Source organism: Catharus ustulatus, chromosome Z, assembly GCF_009819885.2.
Source record: "Catharus ustulatus isolate bCatUst1 chromosome Z, bCatUst1.pri.v2, whole genome shotgun sequence".
Lineage (NCBI taxonomy): Eukaryota > Metazoa > Chordata > Aves > Passeriformes > Turdidae > Catharus > Catharus ustulatus.
In genome coordinates this window covers 9270433-9292735 of record NC_046262.2, presented here as the reverse complement: position 1 = coordinate 9292735, position 22303 = coordinate 9270433, and the positions used below count along the sequence as shown (strand labels likewise).

Genomic DNA, 22303 nt, shown 5'->3' with positions numbered 1-22303 from the left:
GGGAGGTCTGAAAAACCTGCTTTCCTTGTTAGCTTGTGTGTGCCTACAAAAACAAAAGGACAAAAAAGTATAATATCCATGATTCTTACATAGACTCCAATAATTTATACTCTTGTAACACTCTTATTCTAGTGTGAATTTTTGGACATAATGTAATTTCCCTTATGGTCTCCAAAATTCAGGTGCTTTCACCCTTGAGCATGACTCTCTTGTGACATATAAAATCCTGTGTACCTGTACTACTGCAGTTCTATATGCAGATAAGCAAATAAAGGTTTGAACACACACCAGGGCTTGCCTGATTTGCATGATCACGTGCATTTCTAAAAATGCAGTCCAGAGTCACCAAAGTTAAGCTTTACAGTGACTGAAGATGGCTTGCTGCTGAGGGACAGCCTTCACCTGGCCAGTTCGAATGGAAACCATTAAAGTTTCCAACTCATTTCTGGGAAAAGGCACCCTATATGTTCTTAGAAATTTCAGAAATGAGAAAATATGGAACAAGTAGAAGACAACAGTGAATTTCAGTGGCCATGCCCAAGAATGCAAGCAAACCACAGGAATTCACAGACTGTCCTAGTGACCTGAGGGAAGAAACAGCAAATTCAGAGCTCTGAACTCGGACACCAGAGCTCTGGTATCTGCTCTCAGACACCAGGAGTACGTGTAAAAGGCAGGGATGGTTTCTTGTCCTCCAAACGATGAGTCCTTGCTGATGCTTTTGCAAGAGAAAGGGGAAACTCACAGGAAACAGGAGACACATTTGGATACTGTGGTTCAGCTGCCACTCTCCCAGGCTGGCTACAAAGCTCCTTTTTCCATGTTTTTCCCATGGAAGCACAGGAAACAGGGAAGGAGACGCAATCCTCATGAGCCACCATGTCACCAGGGATGACAGCCTGACCGTGGGAGTGCATAAGGCCCTCACTCAGCACAAGTGACAGCTATTCCCCCGGGGATCCACACCTGGAGGTTTATGATAGGTGACTATTAACTGCCATGTACCAGACTCAAAATGTAGCTGGAGAACAGGTGCACACCTGCATGCCCTGATCACTTGCTAGGACAGCTAATAAGCACTGCCTTAAATGAGCTGTGAACAGGCCGCATAAACATGTTTGGAAAATGCATCTGCTGGGCAAGGGACATAGGTATATGAAGACAGCAGTATTAGTGTGCAAGACAAAAGCAGAAAACTATAGGAAGGGACAAATGTATTTTGAAACTGCAGTAATCACTTAGGAGAATGCCCTTTGCACTGGGAGAATTTCCCTGCTCATACTCCAACACAGAATTCAGGTCCAGCTCCATCTCCCTCGCAGCAGACTGTGCACTGTGACACTTCAGATTTAGACCTCCTCCTCTTGCACAATACTGGTCTTGCAGCACAAGTGCCACCACAGCACAGTGCAATCTGAGTGCTGTAAGGCGTCACTATTTTCATACCGTTCCTGTCGTGATGGGGAATTAGCGCTTGATTCACTTAGGAAGAGGTGGCGTGCACTTCGTAATGCTCATGTCATGCACTGTCACGTCATGCACTGTCAAAACACATCAACAGAGCCTTCATGCTAAATGCCAGCTTGCCTGTGAAGGGAGCCCACGCAGAAGAAATTTACAGACACAGGCTCTCTTCCATAAGCAATAGTTATTTTTTTAACAGTCCATGTAATTCATCCACACAAGTGTCTTTCCAACCATTAGGGACTCCCTTTTATAAATGGGGATACGGAGGAGCTGGTGAGATACTGAGAAATCTACTTACTTTTTTTCATTTAAATCAATGTACCAGACTTATCACTGTGTACACAGAAGAGAAAAACTACTTTGATGATTAAACGCACAGTAAGATTTAGTGTTAAGCACTATGCTAATGTTAGTAGAATGCATTTAAAAGTACATTTAATGCATTTAAAGGCATTTCTCCAGAACTGCATTCAGCGACAAACCAGTGGAAGCACAAGACATGCTATGCACTACCACACTTCCATGCTTACACACAGGGACATGAACACAAGCCATGCAGGACAATACCTTCAACTTTGACAAGTGTCCCAGTTCCTTAGCAGCACTGAAAATCAACTGTGTGCCCTATGGTTGCAGAAGTTAGAAAAGAAAGGAAGGGGGGGGAAAAAAACGGTTATAAACAAGCTTCACATATTTTTTGTTTGAGCAAGTCAAGTCAGTTCACAGCGACTATACATAATCAGCCCAAGGCCAGGTGCAACAACTGGACTCCTTGCCAGTTTATTACCTAGTACAAACCCTGGCATTTGTGTGGATACCACATCAAGAGCTGTTTCAGAGCACAATCTCTTGCTAACCAGCTCACTCTTGTTTACAGCAGCCACTCACTAATACAGGATAAACCTTCAAATGGATTGCACAGGGTTCGGGTGAAGCCCATAGCCAAACACTTCTTTAGATTTCACATCTAAATACACATGAAGACCACAAAGACTGGCCACAAAAAAGATCACACAACCCCAAAATGCTGAGAATCTGTCTATAGAGCTAGGGCCCAGTCATCACGGTGGGGGTAAGCACAGATTAGATCACAAACAAAGCTGGACCTCAGCTATTCAGGGTGAGAAATTGCCAAAGTCTAGTGAATATTACAGCATCACCTCCAAATGTCCTAGAGCTTGGCCAATGGCTCTTCTTCCCCCACTGTGCCTTACTGAAGCTGTATAACCAATGAAGAAACATAAAGGGAAGATGAACCCCAATGACAGGATATCTAGCTTCAAGGCACTTTACCACTCTCACTGTAAAAAATGTCTTTCTTTTACCTAGCCTAAACCTACCCCCTTCTGGTTTAAAAGCATGCTAGCTACTTGATACCTATGTACCAATTGGTTATTTAGGCATTTGGAAAATAAATATTAACACACAAAATGTGTTTCAAGTAGGTCAGGCTGTTCAGAGCCCCATCTAATCTGGCTTTGAATGTTTCTAGGGATGGGACATGTTGTATAAAGACTGTTGATGAATTAAAGGTCTCCAGTAAAACAAATTCTCCTTTCCTCTCCACTACTACCCTTTCTTATCTTAACAGACTTTAACCCTCCCACTTAACTACAACAGCCTTGACCACACGCCACCCCAAAACACCTCAATCTGTAATGAAGCAAGATGTACACCCAGAATTATTATACTGCCCTTTGCCCCTGACAATGTCACTCCTTTGCTGCCTTCCTTGCCCTTCAGATCCACACTCTGTGGAACAAGAATTATCCTAAACAGAGATTTGCAGAGAAGACCCTGGGAACTGGTTACTACTGCAAAGATCACTGCTGAAATAATTTCTTTTCTTAAAGGATTAAAATTAACATCAGCCCCTCTAAAAGTTTCCCCTCAGTAAAAAGTCTCTACGCCTGTTGCCTGGGGTAGCAGAAGAAAAACAGGCAGTTCATAGATAAAACACCCAAGACTTGCCCTAGGGCAACTGGACACACTCTGCACATTACAACAGCAGTCCAGAACTGAATTTTTAAGGTGAGGAGGCTTTCTTCAGATTTTCCAGCTTTGGAAATTTCTTCAAGCTGAAAGACTCTGTGCCTGAAACCACAGATCATTTCTTGATTTGCTCTACTTGTAACCACTAGCTAACCCTCACTGTTCCTCAGCCTTTTATGTTTGTTGAATACAAACCAACACAGAACAAACATTATGGATTTTGCAAGTAAACAGAAGCTCTTGATAAATGATTTTGGTAGGCATGGAGGGGAAAGTGCAGGCAAGCACAACAAATCTCAAAAGGAAAGCTCCTGAAATGAGACTGAGAGCTTGCCTTGCTGTCAGTATCCAATGGGTAATGTTGAAGAGTGCAGCTCTCTAATCTGAAACAGCACGAATTTCCATGTATTTCCAGCAAGGAGGGCTGAACGTGACTGCACACCAGCAGCAACAGAGAGATTTCACTGGGGGCCATGCCAAATAACCGACCAGAATTCAGGGTTTCACCAGCCTCTGCTACCCAGCAGATGTGCCTGCTGGTCTGTACAGTCTGCAATTCTGTTGACTTACGGGTCTTAAAATGTAAGGTTTTTGAGTCCATTGACCAAGCAGGAAACAAAAACCAAAACAATTTTATATCTGGAATTTTGAAAAAGAGAGTAGTCTCAAAACAAAGTAATATCAACTTTTCTTAATTCAATATTTTCAGCATTCACTGGACATTTTTTTAAATATACATTTGAAAACAACATTAACCAGCCCAGGCACGAAGTCTTTCAGCCTCAGGCTTCTAAGGAGGGTGGATCAGTAACACTGAGCAATAGCCAGTGACTGGATACGCTTCATGGAACAAAGCTGCTCAGATAACTCCCAGTTCTTCCATGCTAAGAAAATCCTCGTCAATCAGTGACAATCTCTGCCAATGCATCTGCAAGGAGAAATTATTTTGCTGTTACACTGAGTTTGTCATCAATGCTGGTAACATCTAATGAAAATCTGGACAGCTCCTTCCTCTGCCAAATGGCATTCTTGTAAACAAGATGCTATACTCCTCAGGAAAGTTGTTTATGCACGGAAAACATACCACAAAGCTCTACAGACTTTACTTATTTCAGTTGTGCCAGACAGTGAGAACAACAGAACTTAAATTACCAGGTAGCTTTGAGAAAAGCTTCCCACAATGGAATTGATTAAAATGTCAAGGATATCATGAATCATGCCTAGCTCTGTGGCAAACACAGCTGGAAAGGGGATGGGCCTTCATGCTGGTTTTTCTGGCTCCTCTGTAATGTTAGTAGTACTTTCCTAAACTCTTCAGAAACAAGAAACATACCTACAGTCCACAACACAGAGATTCCAAATTCCTTGTTAATGGACTGATGCTTTTTTGTCTCTTTAGTGAAAGCATGTAGAAAAGGATCATCAGCTGACTCAAGTCTAACTTGGAAGCCAACAGAACTGCACTGATTTATACTCCCTAGTGACTCAAACCCTTAAAGTTTACCTGTCCTACTGCTCAGTTGACAAAGTTTGGAAACAAATGCCTACTGCAAGTTTTTTGGATTCCAATCCTTTTTTGGAAATCATACTATATGCAATGCTTATTTTTCTAAGACATAACAGTGAAAGGAAGTTTCATCTTCCATTGTACATTTATTTCCCATATTTTTTAAATTCCTATGTTCAACAACGAGATTTGATAATTTAACAGCATTTAAGTTCATTTAAAAAACTCTATTGTATCTGTTATGTGCTAGAACATATGAAGATAAGACTAATTTTTAGTTGTTGTGGTGTATTAAACCACAAAAATGGACAAAATAAACTTAAAAGTGGGGATGAAAAGAGGTTCTCTGTCAGTACAGAGAACTAGGCACAAATGCAGTTCACAGACCATAATTTTATTCAAGGTTAAGAAAGCTTTTTCTCCTCATCACAGAGGCAGCCTTGAACTTCCCTGCTCCAAGCTAGCACCAGAGAGAGGATTCATTTAAACTAACAGATGTTAAGAAAGATCTCAAAAAACCTCCTAAAGCCAGACTCTCCTCCACCAGAGTAGCTCTGGAGCGGCTCAGGCAGATGAGCCTGAGAAAAAGAGACAGTCTGGGAAGTCAAATGCAAATTCTGTCCTCAGATTAAAGAAAATTTTATTCATATCCTGGACCATGTTCTCATTTAGTGAAGAGAAGTCTGACAAGTAGAAAAAAGCACAGCAGGAACAAGCACAAATGGAGCCTCACGTGAATGGTTGCAGTGCACTGTGTGAAATAAATAAAGGAGAGGCTCCAGAGGAATCACCTGGGTGTAAACTAAGCACTTCTCTCATCTGACAAGTCACTGATGGCATGGGACAGTTTCTTTGTAAGCAGTATAAGAGAAAGAAATGTATAACTAATCTGTTAATATCCCTGGGCTTTGTGCACTAAACTCCAAAATACGGATTCCCAGAGCATATATCCACTCAACCAAGACAGAAGGTGTTTAATTACATGGTGGATCTTAAAATTAGTGAGGTGTGAATTACTTGGTGAGTTACTGGAGATTATGTTGCTGCTGATCTCACAAGCCACAGGCAGAGAGTGCTCAGAGAACTCAAAGTCACCCATCTGAAAGTCATGAAGGAGCCACAGATCAGAGTGGGAGGTTGTAAAACTGCCCTGTCCCCACTGGATCCCTCACAGTGCTAACACCTTCTCACCTGAGCCCCACATAACAGAATCTCCAAGAAGCTAATAACGTGGAATTGTTAAGTCTGGAGAGAGGCATTTAAGCACTCCAGTGGCAGGATCTCATCAGTGAGAGGCAAGGCAAACTGCAGGTGACAGGAACCTTCTACCTGAGCATGCTTTCCACAATCTCCATCAAAAAGACTTCTGCACCTCCAGCAGTTTTGCAGAAAGAAGGTAAAATATTCCACAAAAGAGATTCTTTTCTACCATTATTATCTCCTACTTCATAAGGGTTGCACACGAGTTTTAGGATGGAAATGCCCATCGGGGCCCTTCAAACACAGAGAGGCACCACTATGGCTTTCTGTTGGGGAGCAAAGTGTGTTACAGTGCCCAAGACTTTTTGTGTCTGACATGTTTTCAAAAGAAAAAAAGAAAAAACAAACAAACAAAAAAAAAAAGAAAACCAACAAAAAACCAGGCAAGCCAAATTAGATAAGAGCAGCTTGGCAAAGAAGTAGAATAGCAAAGAGAAAGTACTGCTTCTGTCCATGCTGGCAGCCCCAAATTCTGCCTTGCCTTGCCCTGCTAGCCTTCACTGCTGGGAATGATGAAAATCTGGTGGTTACAGAATAAATTGCTATGCCCCAGAGAACAGTGGAAGCAGCTCTTTGTCCTTGTAGCTCATACAGCCTCACCACCAGTTCCCTGCTCAAGGACTGCAGACAAAGCATTTTAATCATTGCATTGTTCATAACTGTCCTTCTGGAAGAGCAACTCATTTCCAGTTTAGACTAGTTCAGCCTCCTTGCTACCAGACAACTAACTGGACACCAAAAAATCCAGCTATGAGCACTTTGCATTATCTCAGACAAGAGAGTATATGCTTCAATTTGCTTCTCAATTTGAAACTGAAATGTTGGCCACAAGAAACTATGAAAAAAAACCTTTAAGTGGCATATAGCAACATCCTGCAGGTTGGAAGAATTGGTTGATCACAGTTATTGCCTCCTTCATGATGCAAGTATTGAATTACTCTCCTTCTCTGCCTTTGAAATCCAAAACTAGCAAATATAAAGCTCAAACAGCTCTTCCCTAGTTCTCTCTGAGGCCTTTGATCTCACTGATTCCATTCCAAATGGATCATGTTAATGCTGCTCCTACATGATGATTTGTGCACCTGTCCTCCAAGACTCCTTTTTAAAAGCAATTCAACCAAGACAAAGAAATTTCATCTCCCTAAATATTTTTTCTTTTTCTTCTTTACAAATCATAAAGGCAAGCAGAAATGATTACTCCAAATCTGAGCTCAGAGAAAGCAGTCTTTACCAAATTACAGCTCATGCTAATTTCATGGTTGTAGGTATGAAAGTGCACTTCATCCCAACAGTTTTATTTAAAATCATCATCATCATCAAGGCCAGAGACAGGGGCATTCTCTCTCAGAGAAAGAAACACCTATAGCAAGAGGCAGGTTTGCATCACTTCCCTGGACACTGCAACCCAAGAAACCCTATTCTAATACATGAGAGAACTAAATAGTAAAAAACACTATTGTTCTACCCATCATTGGGAAAAAAAGTAAGGTTGCATAACTGAGCTACAGACTGCAAGTTCATTCTAACAGCAAAATGAAAAGAAGTTCTGGATCATCTGTAAATAATGAGGTTACAGCCCAAACTTCACACTGCCTCCAACTGAGTGTCATCCCCCAGAACAGCTGGGCATGCATGACTGACATTTAATCAGTTTCTCTGGTTTCTCAGAACTGGGGAAGAGTTAGTCTTCCATTGTTAAGAGCATCACTACATTCACGACACACATTCATCCAACATGTCCACACAGCTGAACAATTTCACAAAAGACTGCCTTTGAAGGAAAACTATCTGGACTTGCTTCCAGCTCCCCAGCGTGACAGACAGAGAAATCCTGCCAGCCAATGCTGGTGTTAAACCCTTCTGTGGAGGGTAAAACAGGGGATGTGTGATTAAAAATCAAGCTCAAATCAACCACATGTATATAGAGAGACACTCTGGCTAATAGATAATAGGGCAAAAGTGGTTACAGGTCATGACCAAAGGCCATGAAGCCTAACTCTTCCACAGCTCTCACATACCCAGACAACTCTCCTGAGAGGATTGCAAAACACTAACTAGTGTAAACTGATACACTGGACAGAAACTCCTTTTGGATCATGCATTTTGAATTGTGATTTTTTTCTAGAGTGTGCTCTGTATCCTGCAACCCTACCATAAATAGAGATGTTCTCTTTCTTTACTAAGTTACAGACATGTTTTTCCATCCTCAGACAGGCTAAAATTTACCTGTATGGATGACTCACTAGGTCAGAGGGATGAGTTACACAGGCAATGGCAACACTTTCTGGTATGAGTCAGGAAGGACAAAATGCTTTACCGTATGGTCTGTAAGAGGAGGCAGCACAATCAGTTTCTCCATGGTGTTCATTACCACCCTCCAGAGCTCTTTCAGCACCCGTTTCAACACTGTCTTTTCACACACTGTCGCAAACAGTGTCAGGCTGCAGGGAGAGAGCAAGAACTGAGTAAGTTCAAAGAGCACAATATGCAATGAAAAAGGAGCTGCATATGGAAGAGTCAGTGCCCTATCCAAAGTAGTTTGTCATAATAATTGCTTCAAGGGTGAAAACCCTTTTCTAAAGCATAGTCTGCGCTCACCCTTGGAGTATTAGCACTAAAAACACTGGCCAAAATGAATGATTGACATTTCTGATCTCAATAATTTCTGTTTATTGACCTGGGGATTATAGAAGGTGTGACTTGGTGATAGGTGGTTTGGAATAATACATTTAATCCAAATAAGAGCAGGTACCATTGAACAGGATCCCTTTAAGAAGATGTATTTTGTTTACAGAGTATATTAAAAAATTATAAATGTGGAATAATAGATTTTAAACTTCAAGGGGTTACTATAATTATTTTTGATGAAAACCTAAATTAATACTTGCCAGAGTGTTGTGCAGAAATTCCTGCACAGTTTCTGAAAGCTGCTGAAGTACCTAAATCTTTCACCTCGAAAACCACCCCAAAATATTTCTCAGACAATTCCATGTTTTCTTGTGATTGCATTCACCTGCCATATGTTTATCTGCTCCAACACAAGGAGCTTTATATCTTTTCCCAGGTTTTTATTTCCTAGGTTTTCTTCCTTCATTATTGTATAGGCAATAAAACAGGCCAAGAAACACTAGAATCCTCTTTGAAACTTTTGTTGAACTTCAGCATTTACTGATCCCACTGTGAGAGCTACAGTGAACTCTGGCCAGCAGCACTCAGACAGCTGACTCTTCTCCATCATGTAACATCTTCTCCCAGCTTCCCTTCTTCCCACATTTGGTTAGACAGTAAAGGAACAAAATCAAACAGGGACAGGGCTGATGTGGGTGGAATGCAGGAAGCATTAAAAAAACCACTCTCCTTCTGTAAAGGAGGGAAGAAAATAATCCAAGCATGGATTATCATAATCAAAGTGACTTGCTCCACAGCTGGATAGCAAGCCTGTAGCTTGTAGCCATTCCCAATGGTACAAAGGAATATGGCTTTTCAGGATTCTTGAAGGCATGCATAGAAAATGATCACGAGAAGGCTCCTAGAAGCTGCAGAGAATCACTTAGCACGCAGTGATCCAAAAGAAAGATGGGATAATCAACACTAAGAGCAATCAAACCCCCTATATTTCACACTTGTAAAGCTTCACATCTCTTGCAGTATATATTATGAAAATTGCTGGCCATTCTTTATTAAATGAAGTACTGATGTGCATCAGCATTAAGTTTAACTTGTACAGAGACTAAAAAACTATTTCTCTTGCATTCAAGACTTGGCTTGAACATTTAACTGTTCTTCTCCAGCCAAATCATGCTGCATGGTACTAATGCAACAGTTAGTTAAAGCAATGGATCAACCATGTGCACATCCCATGGTTCAGAAACTTATTTGCTAGTCAGAACAGCAGCAGGTGTGACTAAAACACATTTGACAGGACTGTGATACTGAATAGAATATGTATCAAATACATAAGCACTGTTTGTAGCATGCTTGCTAATTGACTACAGTAAAATCTCTATAGAAAAAAACATGGCTAGAAAATTTACAATTTCAGTCTTTTTCACTACTTGATCAGCAGTGTGTTTTGCTCATTGCTGTAATTGCCAGAGCTAGACAGAAGAACTGAGAGCATGCTTCAGTACTGAATGAAGGCTCAAGAGCCCATCCATGGCTTGTGAGAGGCAGATATGAGAAGAAAAGCTATTAATTCTTCTTGAAAATGTGGAGACTGGAAATCTCAGTAACTATCCAAGAACATGGATATTTTTTCCTCTGCCTCATTCTTGTTCCAATCCAACGAACTGTATGTACAGCAGACATTTGAACACTCTCTTACTTTCCATCCAGGAAGTCCATCAGTGGCCTCAGGACATTATCTGCATCTTGTGCAACTGTGTTTCTGGCATTAGCAGCAGAATTTGCTGTCCCTTTCACTTGACAGAGAATATCAGACATTTGCTTGACACACTCATCAATCCGAGTCTGAAAGCTGCATAGATAGGAGAGAGGCAAAAACAGTGTCAATGGCAGAAATACAAGGTACAAAATTTCAAGTTCACTCAGTTTCATACTTTCCTTTCATGACACTTGCTGCTCTTTTCCTTACTGTATTGTTACCAAAGGGCATGCTCTCCAGTGCCTTATGCCCATCACCCACACACAGCTGACCACATCTGAACACAGGACATGAGCATGTTTCAGAGGACTTTGTTCATTCATCTTGCAGCAAAAAACAATCCTTTCCTGACGTCAAGAAATGCAGTTATTCTTAGCTCAAAGCACCCTGCTGTACCCTTTGCCTTCTCCACCACAGAGACTGGGATATCACACGGAGCAATGACACAATGCACGCCCCACTCCGAGCACCCAGGAGTCCATCAGCAGAAATCCAGTTATGACCCATCACAGCTTAAGTCTTTAAAATAACAGAGAGAGCCTGAAGGCAGGCACCAGCTTAAACCAGTCCACTGCCATACAGTCCATGCCAAATGTCAAACTGGGATGTGGGGCTCAGCTGTGCAAAGTGCAGTCTTCCTGTAACGAAGTGACACATAAGGTATTAAAGAACAATTACTTTTCCACCTCTTCCTGCTAAGAGGAGATTCAAAATTAAATAATGCAGTGATTAAAAATTATGAATAGATCAGCAGACCTGACAACTAATCAATTCAGCAAATAAAGGAAAATGCTTTGACATTTAAAAGAACAGTTACTAACAACAGGCACTACAAGTGACATTTAACTATCCATTAATGGCACAGAGGTTTGAAACTAGGAAGAGGAGCCCGTGTTAGGAGCTAGGGTAAAGATTTAAGACAAAGGGTACAGTTTGGAAGCCAGCTTTACATCTGCATCTGAACTTCTATGTGTGAGCCACTGGACACCTGTGGGTCCGGTGTGAGTGTCCCATGGCTCTCACCTTCTTTCTCTACCAGGTCACCTATCCTACTCTGCCACCTCTAGCCTCATGGTCCTTCTTGCTCAATTCTAGCCTGCCTCTCACTGGAAAATTACAGAGCTGTCTCTCACCTGCCCTACTTCTAGCAGAAAGAGTCCTGCAGCACTCAGTTGTGGCTGCAACGTCAGCCTAATCAGAGACCTAAGCCACATCAAATCAAAGAACATAAAAAATTTCCTGTGCCATTAATAATCCCTGTTCTGTCACAGGCCAATTCCACCCCACAGTTCTCCCATCACTTCATCACTTGCAGGACCTTGCTTCAAGATGCTTTAAACTCCCTAGGTCAAGGATGGAAAATAACAGCGCCTTCATAGATGAAAAGTAATATGAGTCAAAATGGTTGCCAATTTTATGAAAAATAATAGATCAGTTACTGTGGCAACAGGTTCACCTGAAAGTGAATCTTGTGTAGATGTACAGCTTAACAGGAGCCCTTGGCAGCAGCAAGCTAAAAAATAACTTCACCTATGCAGTGAGACAGGGCCTGCTATTCCTTAGTTCCTCCAGGAATTCCTTCCTTCACTCATACAGCCTCTTAAGAACAAAACAGTAGCTAGACTTTCATGAAGGATAAACCCTTCCAAGACTTATCTTCTCTCAAGGTAGAAAATGCTTCCATGTCCAGACAAAATCCTCTCTCAGCACAAGGGTAGTGAGGCTCTCTGGATGTGTGCTGCCTTCTCAGCAAATACAATTAATCTCACACAGATGAAGAAGAGTTAAGATCTGCAGTGTCAGGTGTACACAGAGGTGAAAGACTCTGTTTACAGAGTCTGCACAGAATATTGTGGATATCTGCCTTATCTCCTAAATTTATATCCTTTAGGAGATCATGCTTATATAGTAAACTGCAGCTCTGCTTTTCAATCTCTAAAACTGTTAAGGAATAAATGAAGAATCTTAGACATCTGACTGGCTGGATCTCTGGCTGGTTCATCTCTCTAAAACACGATCCAGTATGCATGCTGGTACTAGAAAATCTCTTTAGATCATGTTATAATTTGTCAAGATTGTCCACAAATTGTTTTGTAGCAATGACACTATGGAGACAATATTCAGATAAAAATATTCACCTCTCTAATCACTGTTTCTCAGTCACTCTCTATCTAATGATGAACTTTACTGATTCCATTCAGTTACAATTTGAGTCTTTCCATTTCTTTCTGTAGCATCCATTACTGGCCATGGGAACTGCTCACGTATCTCCTGGCTTAGCTCTGTGTGCTGAAATCCAAACAGTCTTTGACAAATCCCACTATGATCTTTTAGCCATAAGAATTGCAAACTTGTCGACCCAGGGAGGACAAGTTGGTACAATTTGCTCTGCCTTGCCCATGTTCAAGCTACACTACAGCTCATGTCTGCATTAATCTTGTTATGAACATGAAATGAATGCGGTTTGCAATAAGAAATGGTTGTTTTCAAAGATCACTCAGGAGCTCTGTATTTTTAGATTTCACTTAATTGACATGCTCTATAGTTCACTACGAAAGTCTTGTAAAGTTGAGCACATTTTTATCCTCAGGTAAACGATAACACGATTTGCAATAAAACCTAATTGCCACCAATTACTCTGGCAATACTTTAAAGAGCTCCTTGAAACACTAGATAACATTTGTAGAAGCTTTAGAACTAGTCTATCTCAAATTCTAAACCTGTTTCCTTCTTGTTCCAGTATTCATTTAACAATCAGAAATCAGCCAGCTGTTTCATACATTTAGAGCAGAATGTTTAAACAAGAATGTTGCTTCATAAATGCTAAGCTGGAAACTGCTTTTTGAGCAGTAAAGGAGTAGGCAATTCTGTTACTGACAAGCACTACTTACTGAAAAAAAATAAATCACTCTGTGTAATTCAAATACATTTCACAGTTGAGAGATCTCCGTGTTACATTTTCAAGCAGAGAAATATAGAAGAGAAAGACTTTAAAAATGTTTCTCACTTCTTTAGATGGTCTCTGTATGTGAAAGGTCATGAATTTGGGACAAAGAGAAAAATATAATGCAGTTCACAGGAGTTTCTTTTCTTTTGTAACCTGACTAAATGAGATTAAACAAAAGAAAGGAATGCTTCAAGGATGAGAACCTTATAATACTGACCTGTTACCAAACACTGCACTGAGCTCATCCAAAACATTGTTCAGCTTCACCTGGAGCTCTTTGAGATGGTCACTTGCTTCTGCATCCAACTGTGGATGAAAAGAAGAACATTTAGTTTGAACGCAGAGGGCAGTCTGCTGTCCTTTGCAGTGCTTCTCTTCACTGTTGAGGCTACACTTAATAAGCAGGTGAACTATCCCCACTGGACTCTGCCAGGTAGGATGTTCTCCTCCAGTGCCTGCTGCTGCTGCTACAGAAGCTGTGAAATCATCAGTAGATATTTGCCTAAAAAGCAGCAAGTAATTTCCCCAGGCTCCTATACCCTTCAATATCCTTCCTGATGTTTGTGAAATTGAGGAATAAAGGCAATGTGAACTCCCTGTGTCCAAGAGTGTATCGAGGCAGAGAAACCATCAAGTATTGTGCCTTACCCTGGGCTCACAGACCATTTCACCCCACTGAGTCTAGAAGGACACAGGACTTTTCAGACTGGGTGTTACTAGTGCATTTCATGCATGACCTTGAAAGAGACTATTTCACCTTCCACCCTGCTGTCAAGTATTTCAATTGAAGATTGACCCAGTCATTACTCTCAGAAGGCTGGATCCCAGCTGTTTTGAAAATCTCACCGCAATATCATGTCAGGAGCTGTTGCGCACTTCTGTTGATCATTTTTGGAAAGTAAAATCTCAGCTACTGGTATTGAGCAAACATAGTTCTACTCTCACATGGAACCAGACAGCTTTTTGCATACAAAAACCAAGTTCCCCAAGCACTACATGAATGCTGTTGACACCTTGGCAGGTACTGTAAGGAAGTGCTTCCTCCATTCTTATCAGTCCAAAAATATTGTTTTTAAATTGAATATGATTTACAGTGCCTTGTATTCCAGCTGCTGTCACCCCTCCAGCCTCAAAAGAGCTACTTCTGAGCAGCATACCTATGTGTACATAGCAACACAAGATGAATGCTTTGGGATCCTTTGCTCATAAAAAGCAACTTGTAAAACAGATTTGCCTGTGTATGCAGGCAGGCAAGACATTTGCAAAACAAAAAGCTTCCTCTAAGGCAGAGCATCTCTTTAGGAATGTAATGAGCCAGGTACCAGTACCGTGGTTAAAGATCAGTTTAGATTTTTATGGTATATCCATCTATACAGGATTTGAATACGATGGGAGTTCCCACCTCTAAAATCAGTGCTGAAGCCCTCTACATATTGCTTTAGCATCTGTCAGAGAAAGCCAAGCCTCAGGGGATTTGGAATCTGATCTGCTCATTTTCCTGTTGTAAGCTGGCATGGAAAATTGACTCTATTACGCATTTGAACCTGTGCTAATGAAACTTCTGGATCAGAATTTTAAAAGTAATTAAAGTAAGATCCAACAGCCAAGCAAATGATGATTACTTAGGCCTTGTAACTTTAGGCATTGCTGCCTCTGATTATTTTTCCCTTATTAAAGTAAATTTCTTTTCCTATTATCTTTGTAACACTCACTCTGTGACGGCAGAAGGAAGCTAATGTCATGCCAATCAGCATTCATTCTAGCCAAGCTTATAGGTAACAAAATAAAAACAGCATTTGGTGGTGGTGGTTTCTCTTGCCCCTACATTAATCCTTCCCTCCTACTGCGTAAAGGCACAATGAGTCAGAAGCTGCCTGATTTGCTCTCTACTATTAATGGCACTGAACTGCCCTCTGATTTCAGCCATTTCTGACAGATTTGAGGTAGGACCAGTACATGATTCATCAAAACATTTCAACTAACTGCTTTTTCCAGTCAGGAAAAAAAAAAAAAGAAAAGAAAAAGCAACCAAAAAAACCCCAGAAGAGTTTGGCACAAGACAATTATTCTTAATGATTTACTTTTACTTCTTTATAAGCTATCAGATGCACAGCCTAGAGTACGTTTGAGGTCTGGATCGACAACTTGTTGCCCTGGTTCATGAACTGTGCAATCAATTATTTATTTTACTGTGAGGTGGTCGGGAGAGCTACTGGTTACCTCTAAGCTTTCCCTCACTGTTGTATTTTACTGCAAACTGATCTTCCTCATAGCAGATGCACTGTTGTCCCAGTACTGCAAGAAGAGACACCTGACACAATGTTTTGCCAAGGGGATGAGCTCCATTATCTGTTGTAAAGAACTCTCGTTCTTCCAGAACATCAGCTCACAGCTCTCTGGGTACAACTGGCAAGACAGTTGCCGAGATTTAACTTTGAGGTGCCCAGCCACATCCTCAGGAAGCCAAACCTTGGTAGTAAGCATAAGTAAGCACCCACAAAGTCCCCTGTCATGCTAGGAAAACTATGTCTGAGCAACTGCTACTAGTGAAAAAGGATTCCACATAACACATTACTTATGGTTAATGCTTAAGCATTGGCCTGCTTTGGCTCTAAAGCAAAGTTTGGGGAATTACCTGAGTGTGATATAAGTTCATTAGCAAGGTGCTGGTAGGTGTGTACTGCTGTTTCCCACACCTAAATCATATGTCAGTTACAGAGTACTGCAGCATGTGGTATTAACTGCAAACTTCGCCAATGTGGTGAAGCACTGATAAGAGTGCTCAAATGAACTCACAACGGTGTTGCTGCTGCTGCTCAGTCAATGAATTTTAAGCATATCAGCTATAACTGATAGCAGGAAATGCTGCTTGGATTGCATGATAAATCTGGCTGAAAAAAGGATTAGGCAGCTGGGTCACTGCCACATGTCACAGCCACACCATTTTTCTCAGCAGGCTTATGATCTTCATTCTGTGGGTATATGAGAGATAATTCAGAGGAAGAATGAAAAGTTCTCTGTGCACAACACGGGATAGGAGCCAGTGAAGTGGCTTCTGATCTCTGAGCAAATGTTTCAATTTCAATGGAAATACTGGCGCAGCCACAGTTCTGTGTCTGAGGCTAAATGTGTGATGCTGAAAACTGAGGTGAAAAGACAGAAAAGCTAATCCTGTATTTAAGTTTCAGGAGAGAAATCAAGTCTCTGTTAATTTTCTGAAAATGTCTGGGATTTGACTTTTGAGGGAATGTGTGCCTCAAAGTCTCATCTGAACCCACTTAGGGCTGGAACCTCAAGTCCAAAACTAATCTGAACGGTGGCATTTAAACTGAAGTACTGGCAACTTGAATTTAGGACGATCTTCTCCTTTCCTCATGCAAGAAACAGAACCCCTGAGCCTAAGAATTTGCAGTGATGGGCAAGTTTTCCAGGAGACATAATTAGTTCTTCTTTGGTTTCCACACACTGGCGAAGTGTGAGTGGACAGAACTGGAAGGCTTCTCTGTAGGTGGTGTAGGTGGAGAGACATGACTCTTGCCTTCTACAAAGCTGAAGATGTTAATCAATTCCTATCTATAAAAGGCAGAGACTCTGAAATCATCAGGTCTGATTTGGCATATCAGCAGCTAAAGAATTATGCCCCGCTAACATATTCTAGCTTTAGCAAGTTATGAAGTTCATCTGACTCCAGTTTGAAGCTGCTGATTTTTGTCCTGCCTCCCTCCACCAAGCCCTGGGAGCTCAGCAGATTCAACCCTCCCTTTAGGGACATGCACTGACTTTTCAGACATCCCCCCCACTTTCTATAGGATTCAAAAGTAAGAAACATGGAGCACTGAATCCAAACAATAGCTGCCAACTTCTCAGATACTAGGGCAGCCTTAGTTATGGCATGTGGGATGCTAAAGTGGAGCAAACACTAGGTATCACAAATTATTTGAGAATATTACTATTTAAGTCTTGGCTGCTCCTAAGCTGTCCTGCAATTTGTTATTCAGGTGGCCAATTTAGAATTTAAAATGTGGGCTAACCTTGGCTAAGCATGAAGAGGAGAGTTTCCTGAAGCTTTAATTGTGAAGATTAGTTGGAAACCAAAGGCATGAAAATTGCATGACGACAATATGCTGCTACTCAGCAGCCAAGTCCTTGGGATCCCTAGGCAGTGCTTGTCTCTGATACTCACCTCACACCTTCCTCATGACAACCTCACAACAGGGGATACTTCCCCTTCCTTGTAGAAAAAGGTGTAGAAATGTTTCAAACTAGTCTTTCAGACTACATCTAGACTCCAGCAGAGTGCAATGCGGTATAGCACCTTTAAATTCCACTGCCAAGAGTTCATTACTCGTGAAAAGATAAGCAAAATAATAGACAGCAGGCTGAAGTCTTTTGGAAAACCACAGAGGTGTGCAGAAAATGCAAGCCACATTAGGTTTTATTAGGTAAAGTATGAATAATTAAATCAATGGGGCTAGTGCTACACACTAGCACTGAATGTGTGCAGCCCATCCCAGCAGAGAGCTAATCTCTGCTCTGCTGGTGCAGTGGAGATCGTTCAGAGGAATTAAAGGTTTTAAAAGGTATTCATGACCCAGTTTTTATCCAGGAGTCACCTTTCACTATTCGTTATGCTTTTAATGCTATCTGCCACTTCATAAACACTCCCTTTCCAAAACATGCTTTAAGAAGCCTGAAAATGCTCCTGAGTCATGATGAAGCTGTTTTCATCCCATGAGATCAATACAGCTCAGAAGGGAAATAAAAGTATTAATCATAATTCTTAAAACTTATTTAAGGTACTTTTCTCTGTGTATGCATGTGTTTAGGTAATTGTGTGTGTATATATACATATTTGCCTTGACCCAAGGGAATCCCTCCAAACAGAGCTCTGTAAAGCTCTGCTGTTGTCCTTACTGTTTCTGACTAGTAATGTTCACAGACCACATGATGTTGACACATTAAACCCAAAGATGCTGGGTAATTTTTGCCCTGGTTTGAGTACCACAATCCAGAAAAGAATAAGAAAAGTGAGGGGAAAAGGTACCATAAATCACCGGGGGCAGTGGGTGGAGGAGAGAGTAAAGAAAGGCACTATACCCAGGAGCTCAATCTCAAAAAACAGTATTGGGCAAGAACTTCTGTTCCATATTACGCCACTACACTGCAGAGTGATCACAGATGAGCCCTATCCCTTCATTTCCCTCGCTGCTAAAGGGAATAAACAACCTGAACTTCCCTAGGGATGTGTTCTGGACCCACTGGCAAAGAACACCACCTAGCAGCAGTATTTCAGAGCTTCCCAGAGATGTGCAGTGCTACAGCTGCAGATCGAGATGGATCTGGGAATTAGAAGCAGATGAAGCCACAAACACAACAGTCACACATGGCACAAGTAACATACCTGCCACAGGGACAATGGAATGTTTGGTACCTGGCTCTCAAGAACAACTTTGAGAATACAAGAAGTTGAACTGTTCAAGACCAGGGCACACCACTATGCTAGTTTTCTATTCTCCCAGGGAACTTCTTTTTTTGGATAGAGTCAGGATAATCCTTAATTTTGTGCAAGCTACTGTGTCGTGGATAGATGACTATAGCACAGATCTGCCACAGAAAGTAACAACTGTCCTTCCTGAAGGAGGATAGAACCCACAGATACAAATTCAGTAAGTTCTGTTGTCAAAACTTTGTCTCACCTACTGTTACCCAATTGTCATGTTCAATCTGCAGCCAAAAGACTATTAAAACTAGGACAAAAACCTTGTTTACAAAACAGAGAATCTGGCAGTTTTCGAGTAAACAAGCGATGTACTACACAGTCACCAAGCAGAAAACCCCCAGGACAGCAGATAATGCAGGCACCTAATACAACATGATTTATTTCTGGTGACCAGTGGCAGCCCTGTGAAGTGCAGTATCATTGGAAAAGAAAATGGAAAAAAAATCCACTTCCAAAAACCAGCTTCCTAGTGTGTTCACCACATTGCTTCCTGTTTTACTCCCCACTGTCTGCATTTCTCTCCCTTTCCAGTCTTTTAGTTCCACAGTACAGGGGAAATAGTGGGTTCATTACCCCTTTTTTACCTTACTTACACCTCCTGTGGAAGGTTTTAAAGGGCAGAATGCAGACAGAGACCTAGTCTAGGGAAAGTAGCCAACAACCTCAAGAAACACCTTTTTTCTCCATTTATTTAATACAGTATCAGGAGATATTTTCAATTTTATATATAAGGAAACCCTACTTAATGGCCACCACTACAGAGAGTAGTAGTAAATCAATTCCTTAAGGGAAATTAAATACACAGGCATTAAACTTTAATAGGCCACTTTCCAAACATTTCATTGCAAGTTTATTTTTTCCCAAAAATTAGTATTTACCTACTGCTGCTATTACAGCAGGAAGCATATAATACTAGTTCTTGAGGCAGAACTCAGAAATTAGGAGCATTGAGGTGACCTGTGAAAGAATGACAGCAGTTTTCCTTGCGTCATGGGGCAAATCTATTTGTTGAGATTTTTGCCACTTCAAAGAATTCTGCCACTGAGCACAAGCAAGATTTAGAAAAGCAATACAGGCAAAAACTGAGCTGTCCATCAGCAAAGCTGACTTTCCTCTTGGCATACAGGTCATAGCACAGAATCTATCACAACACAACCAAAAAAATGCACTTGAAAATAATTTTTCCTAACATCAGCATCAGCAGGCTTTTCTCCATCTTCCTGAATCTTGAAAAGCAATGAAAAAAAGAAGAGAAAAAAAAAAAAACATATATTACATCAGCATAAAAACAGTGACCTGGAGGAGAAAAACATTATTTCTGTAACAATTACCATCTCATAACAATTGGACACATCTGAATATACTCAAAACACGAGTAGAGAACTCATGTGCATGTCTGTAATGTATTAGATATTGGACATTTCATACTAAGGGCACTGTTCCACATTTATATGCCACATAAAATGATTCAATGTCCACAGTACTGAGACCTCCACCAACCACACCCATGTGAGCACAACAGGCAATCTTTTCTTTCCTTTTCTACGCCATTCTGTGCTCTAAAATATTTTCCCCTGCATTTGATGACAGATTTAGTTGGGAAGCCTTCATGCATGGCTGTCTCCCCACACTTACAGTGCCAGGTGTCACAAGACTCATGACTGCAGTCCTCAAGAACCAATATGATGCAAACAACCCAGCAACAATAGTGCAGGAGGAATGAGACTCTGAGTTTTCTTACCTCTTTACCACCCATGGCTTCAAACATCTTCTCCAGTTGCACCCGCAGTTGTTGGATGTTGTTCATCAGGATGCATGGCTAAAAGACAAAAACAGGTGACTTTTACTGCTCAGGATGTCAACACACTGTCACCAGTGAGAGACCCTGTGGCTCAACACCCTTCTCCAAGTACCACCAGATCTGAGAGCTACTAGAAGACAAGGCATGCTCACATTTCAGCACTCAAATATTAAAAAAAAACTTTAAAAATCCATCTTTCTCCAGCTTGAAACAGTATGGTCTCAGTTGCAGAATACCCAGATGAACAGACCTCTCTAAGTACCAGATCTACAGAGCAATCTGTGCCTACTTTTATTATTTTAAATCACACTACACAGGTCATGTCATTTCAAGGGGACCTGACAGCCTCCAAACCCTGCATATTATCTTTGGGAAGCTGTTTTTATTATAGGTCCAAGCCAGAATTTAAACTTCAAAAGCATCCAAATGATGATAAAAATAACACTGAAAATATTTACATCACCACCATGGTCAGGTGCAATGTGAGACTGGATTCATCACGGAAATTGCACTATTCTTTGGGGGAAAAGAGAAGCTCAGCTTAACTCACCAGTTTTTCCTTGGAACAGTAGGACTCAAAGCTCTTGGAGAGTATGTCAGCATACTGCATCAGCACTTTCCCAATAGTCTGTGAAGATAAGATTTGAGCACTGTTACTTGTCCTCTACCACTGCAGAAGAACCCCAGGAAGCCAAACAAAAAAAATCATACTGTCTTACACCCCATTAAGAAAAGGTAAACATCTGGATGCTTGGGGTATTACCTTAGCAAATCTCCTATTGTAGTGGGCAACAATGACAGGGTCTGGGCATTCCAGCTTCTTAATGATCTCAAAGCTCTGGTTGAGCTGGGTGAACACATCCACCACTGAGCAAGAGAAGAGAGCGTGCTCAGACGTTTGCTGGAACTAAAACAGAAGTACAAACAGTCATTGTCAAATGGAAAGATCTGAAATATACCCATCCATGGGTGTTTCCATCATCTGTCACATTGAAGGCAGGGTGACTTTAGCAAAACCTACATCTTCCTCAGAATTAGTCAAAAATCCTTCAAAAGGCCTAGAGGAGATAAATAGCCTTTTTTGGTTGGATTATAAATTTACTGTCCTTCACTAGCTACAATCATGAAAAGCACCAGGGTAATGTACTATGATGTTGAGATCCTTAATGCAATGCATGGTTTGCCTGTCAGTTAATGAGGGAAGAAGGAGAGAGTAAAGAGCTTTTTTTTTTTTTTTAGATTTAGCTTTTAAACAGAATGTTGCATGAGTATAACAGACTACAGTGCCAACAGTCACTGAATAACAGGAAAGCTCTTCTCTCCATTGGCAATACTCAGCAAATTAAGAGTAAGATTTGTCTGTCAGTGGATTAAGGTCACATTCTCATTGCATGACTAAGTACATGCAAAGTGCCTCAATTTCCAATTTCAATTACTTCTCCCAA

At 41.0% G+C, this 22303-nt stretch overlaps 1 protein-coding gene across 15 annotated transcripts in view; it reads right to left on the bottom strand.

Moving 5' to 3' along the window:
* UNC13B (unc-13 homolog B) overlaps positions 1–22303 on the bottom strand; it is a 205960-nt gene that overhangs the window by 13517 nt on the left and 170140 nt on the right. For all 15 annotated transcript variants that reach the window (XM_033085072.1, XM_033085076.1, XM_033085073.1 and 12 more), the window contains 7 exons: positions 21622–21765; positions 21409–21486; positions 20799–20876; positions 13775–13863; positions 10551–10703; positions 8544–8667; positions 2035–2091 (listed from right to left, as the gene is read on the bottom strand). In XM_033085072.1, coding sequence (XP_032940963.1) covers positions 2035–2091; positions 8544–8667; positions 10551–10703; positions 13775–13863; positions 20799–20876; positions 21409–21486; positions 21622–21765 — 723 coding nt within the window. The remainder of the gene's footprint in view (positions 1–2034; positions 2092–8543; positions 8668–10550; positions 10704–13774; positions 13864–20798; positions 20877–21408; positions 21487–21621; positions 21766–22303) is intronic.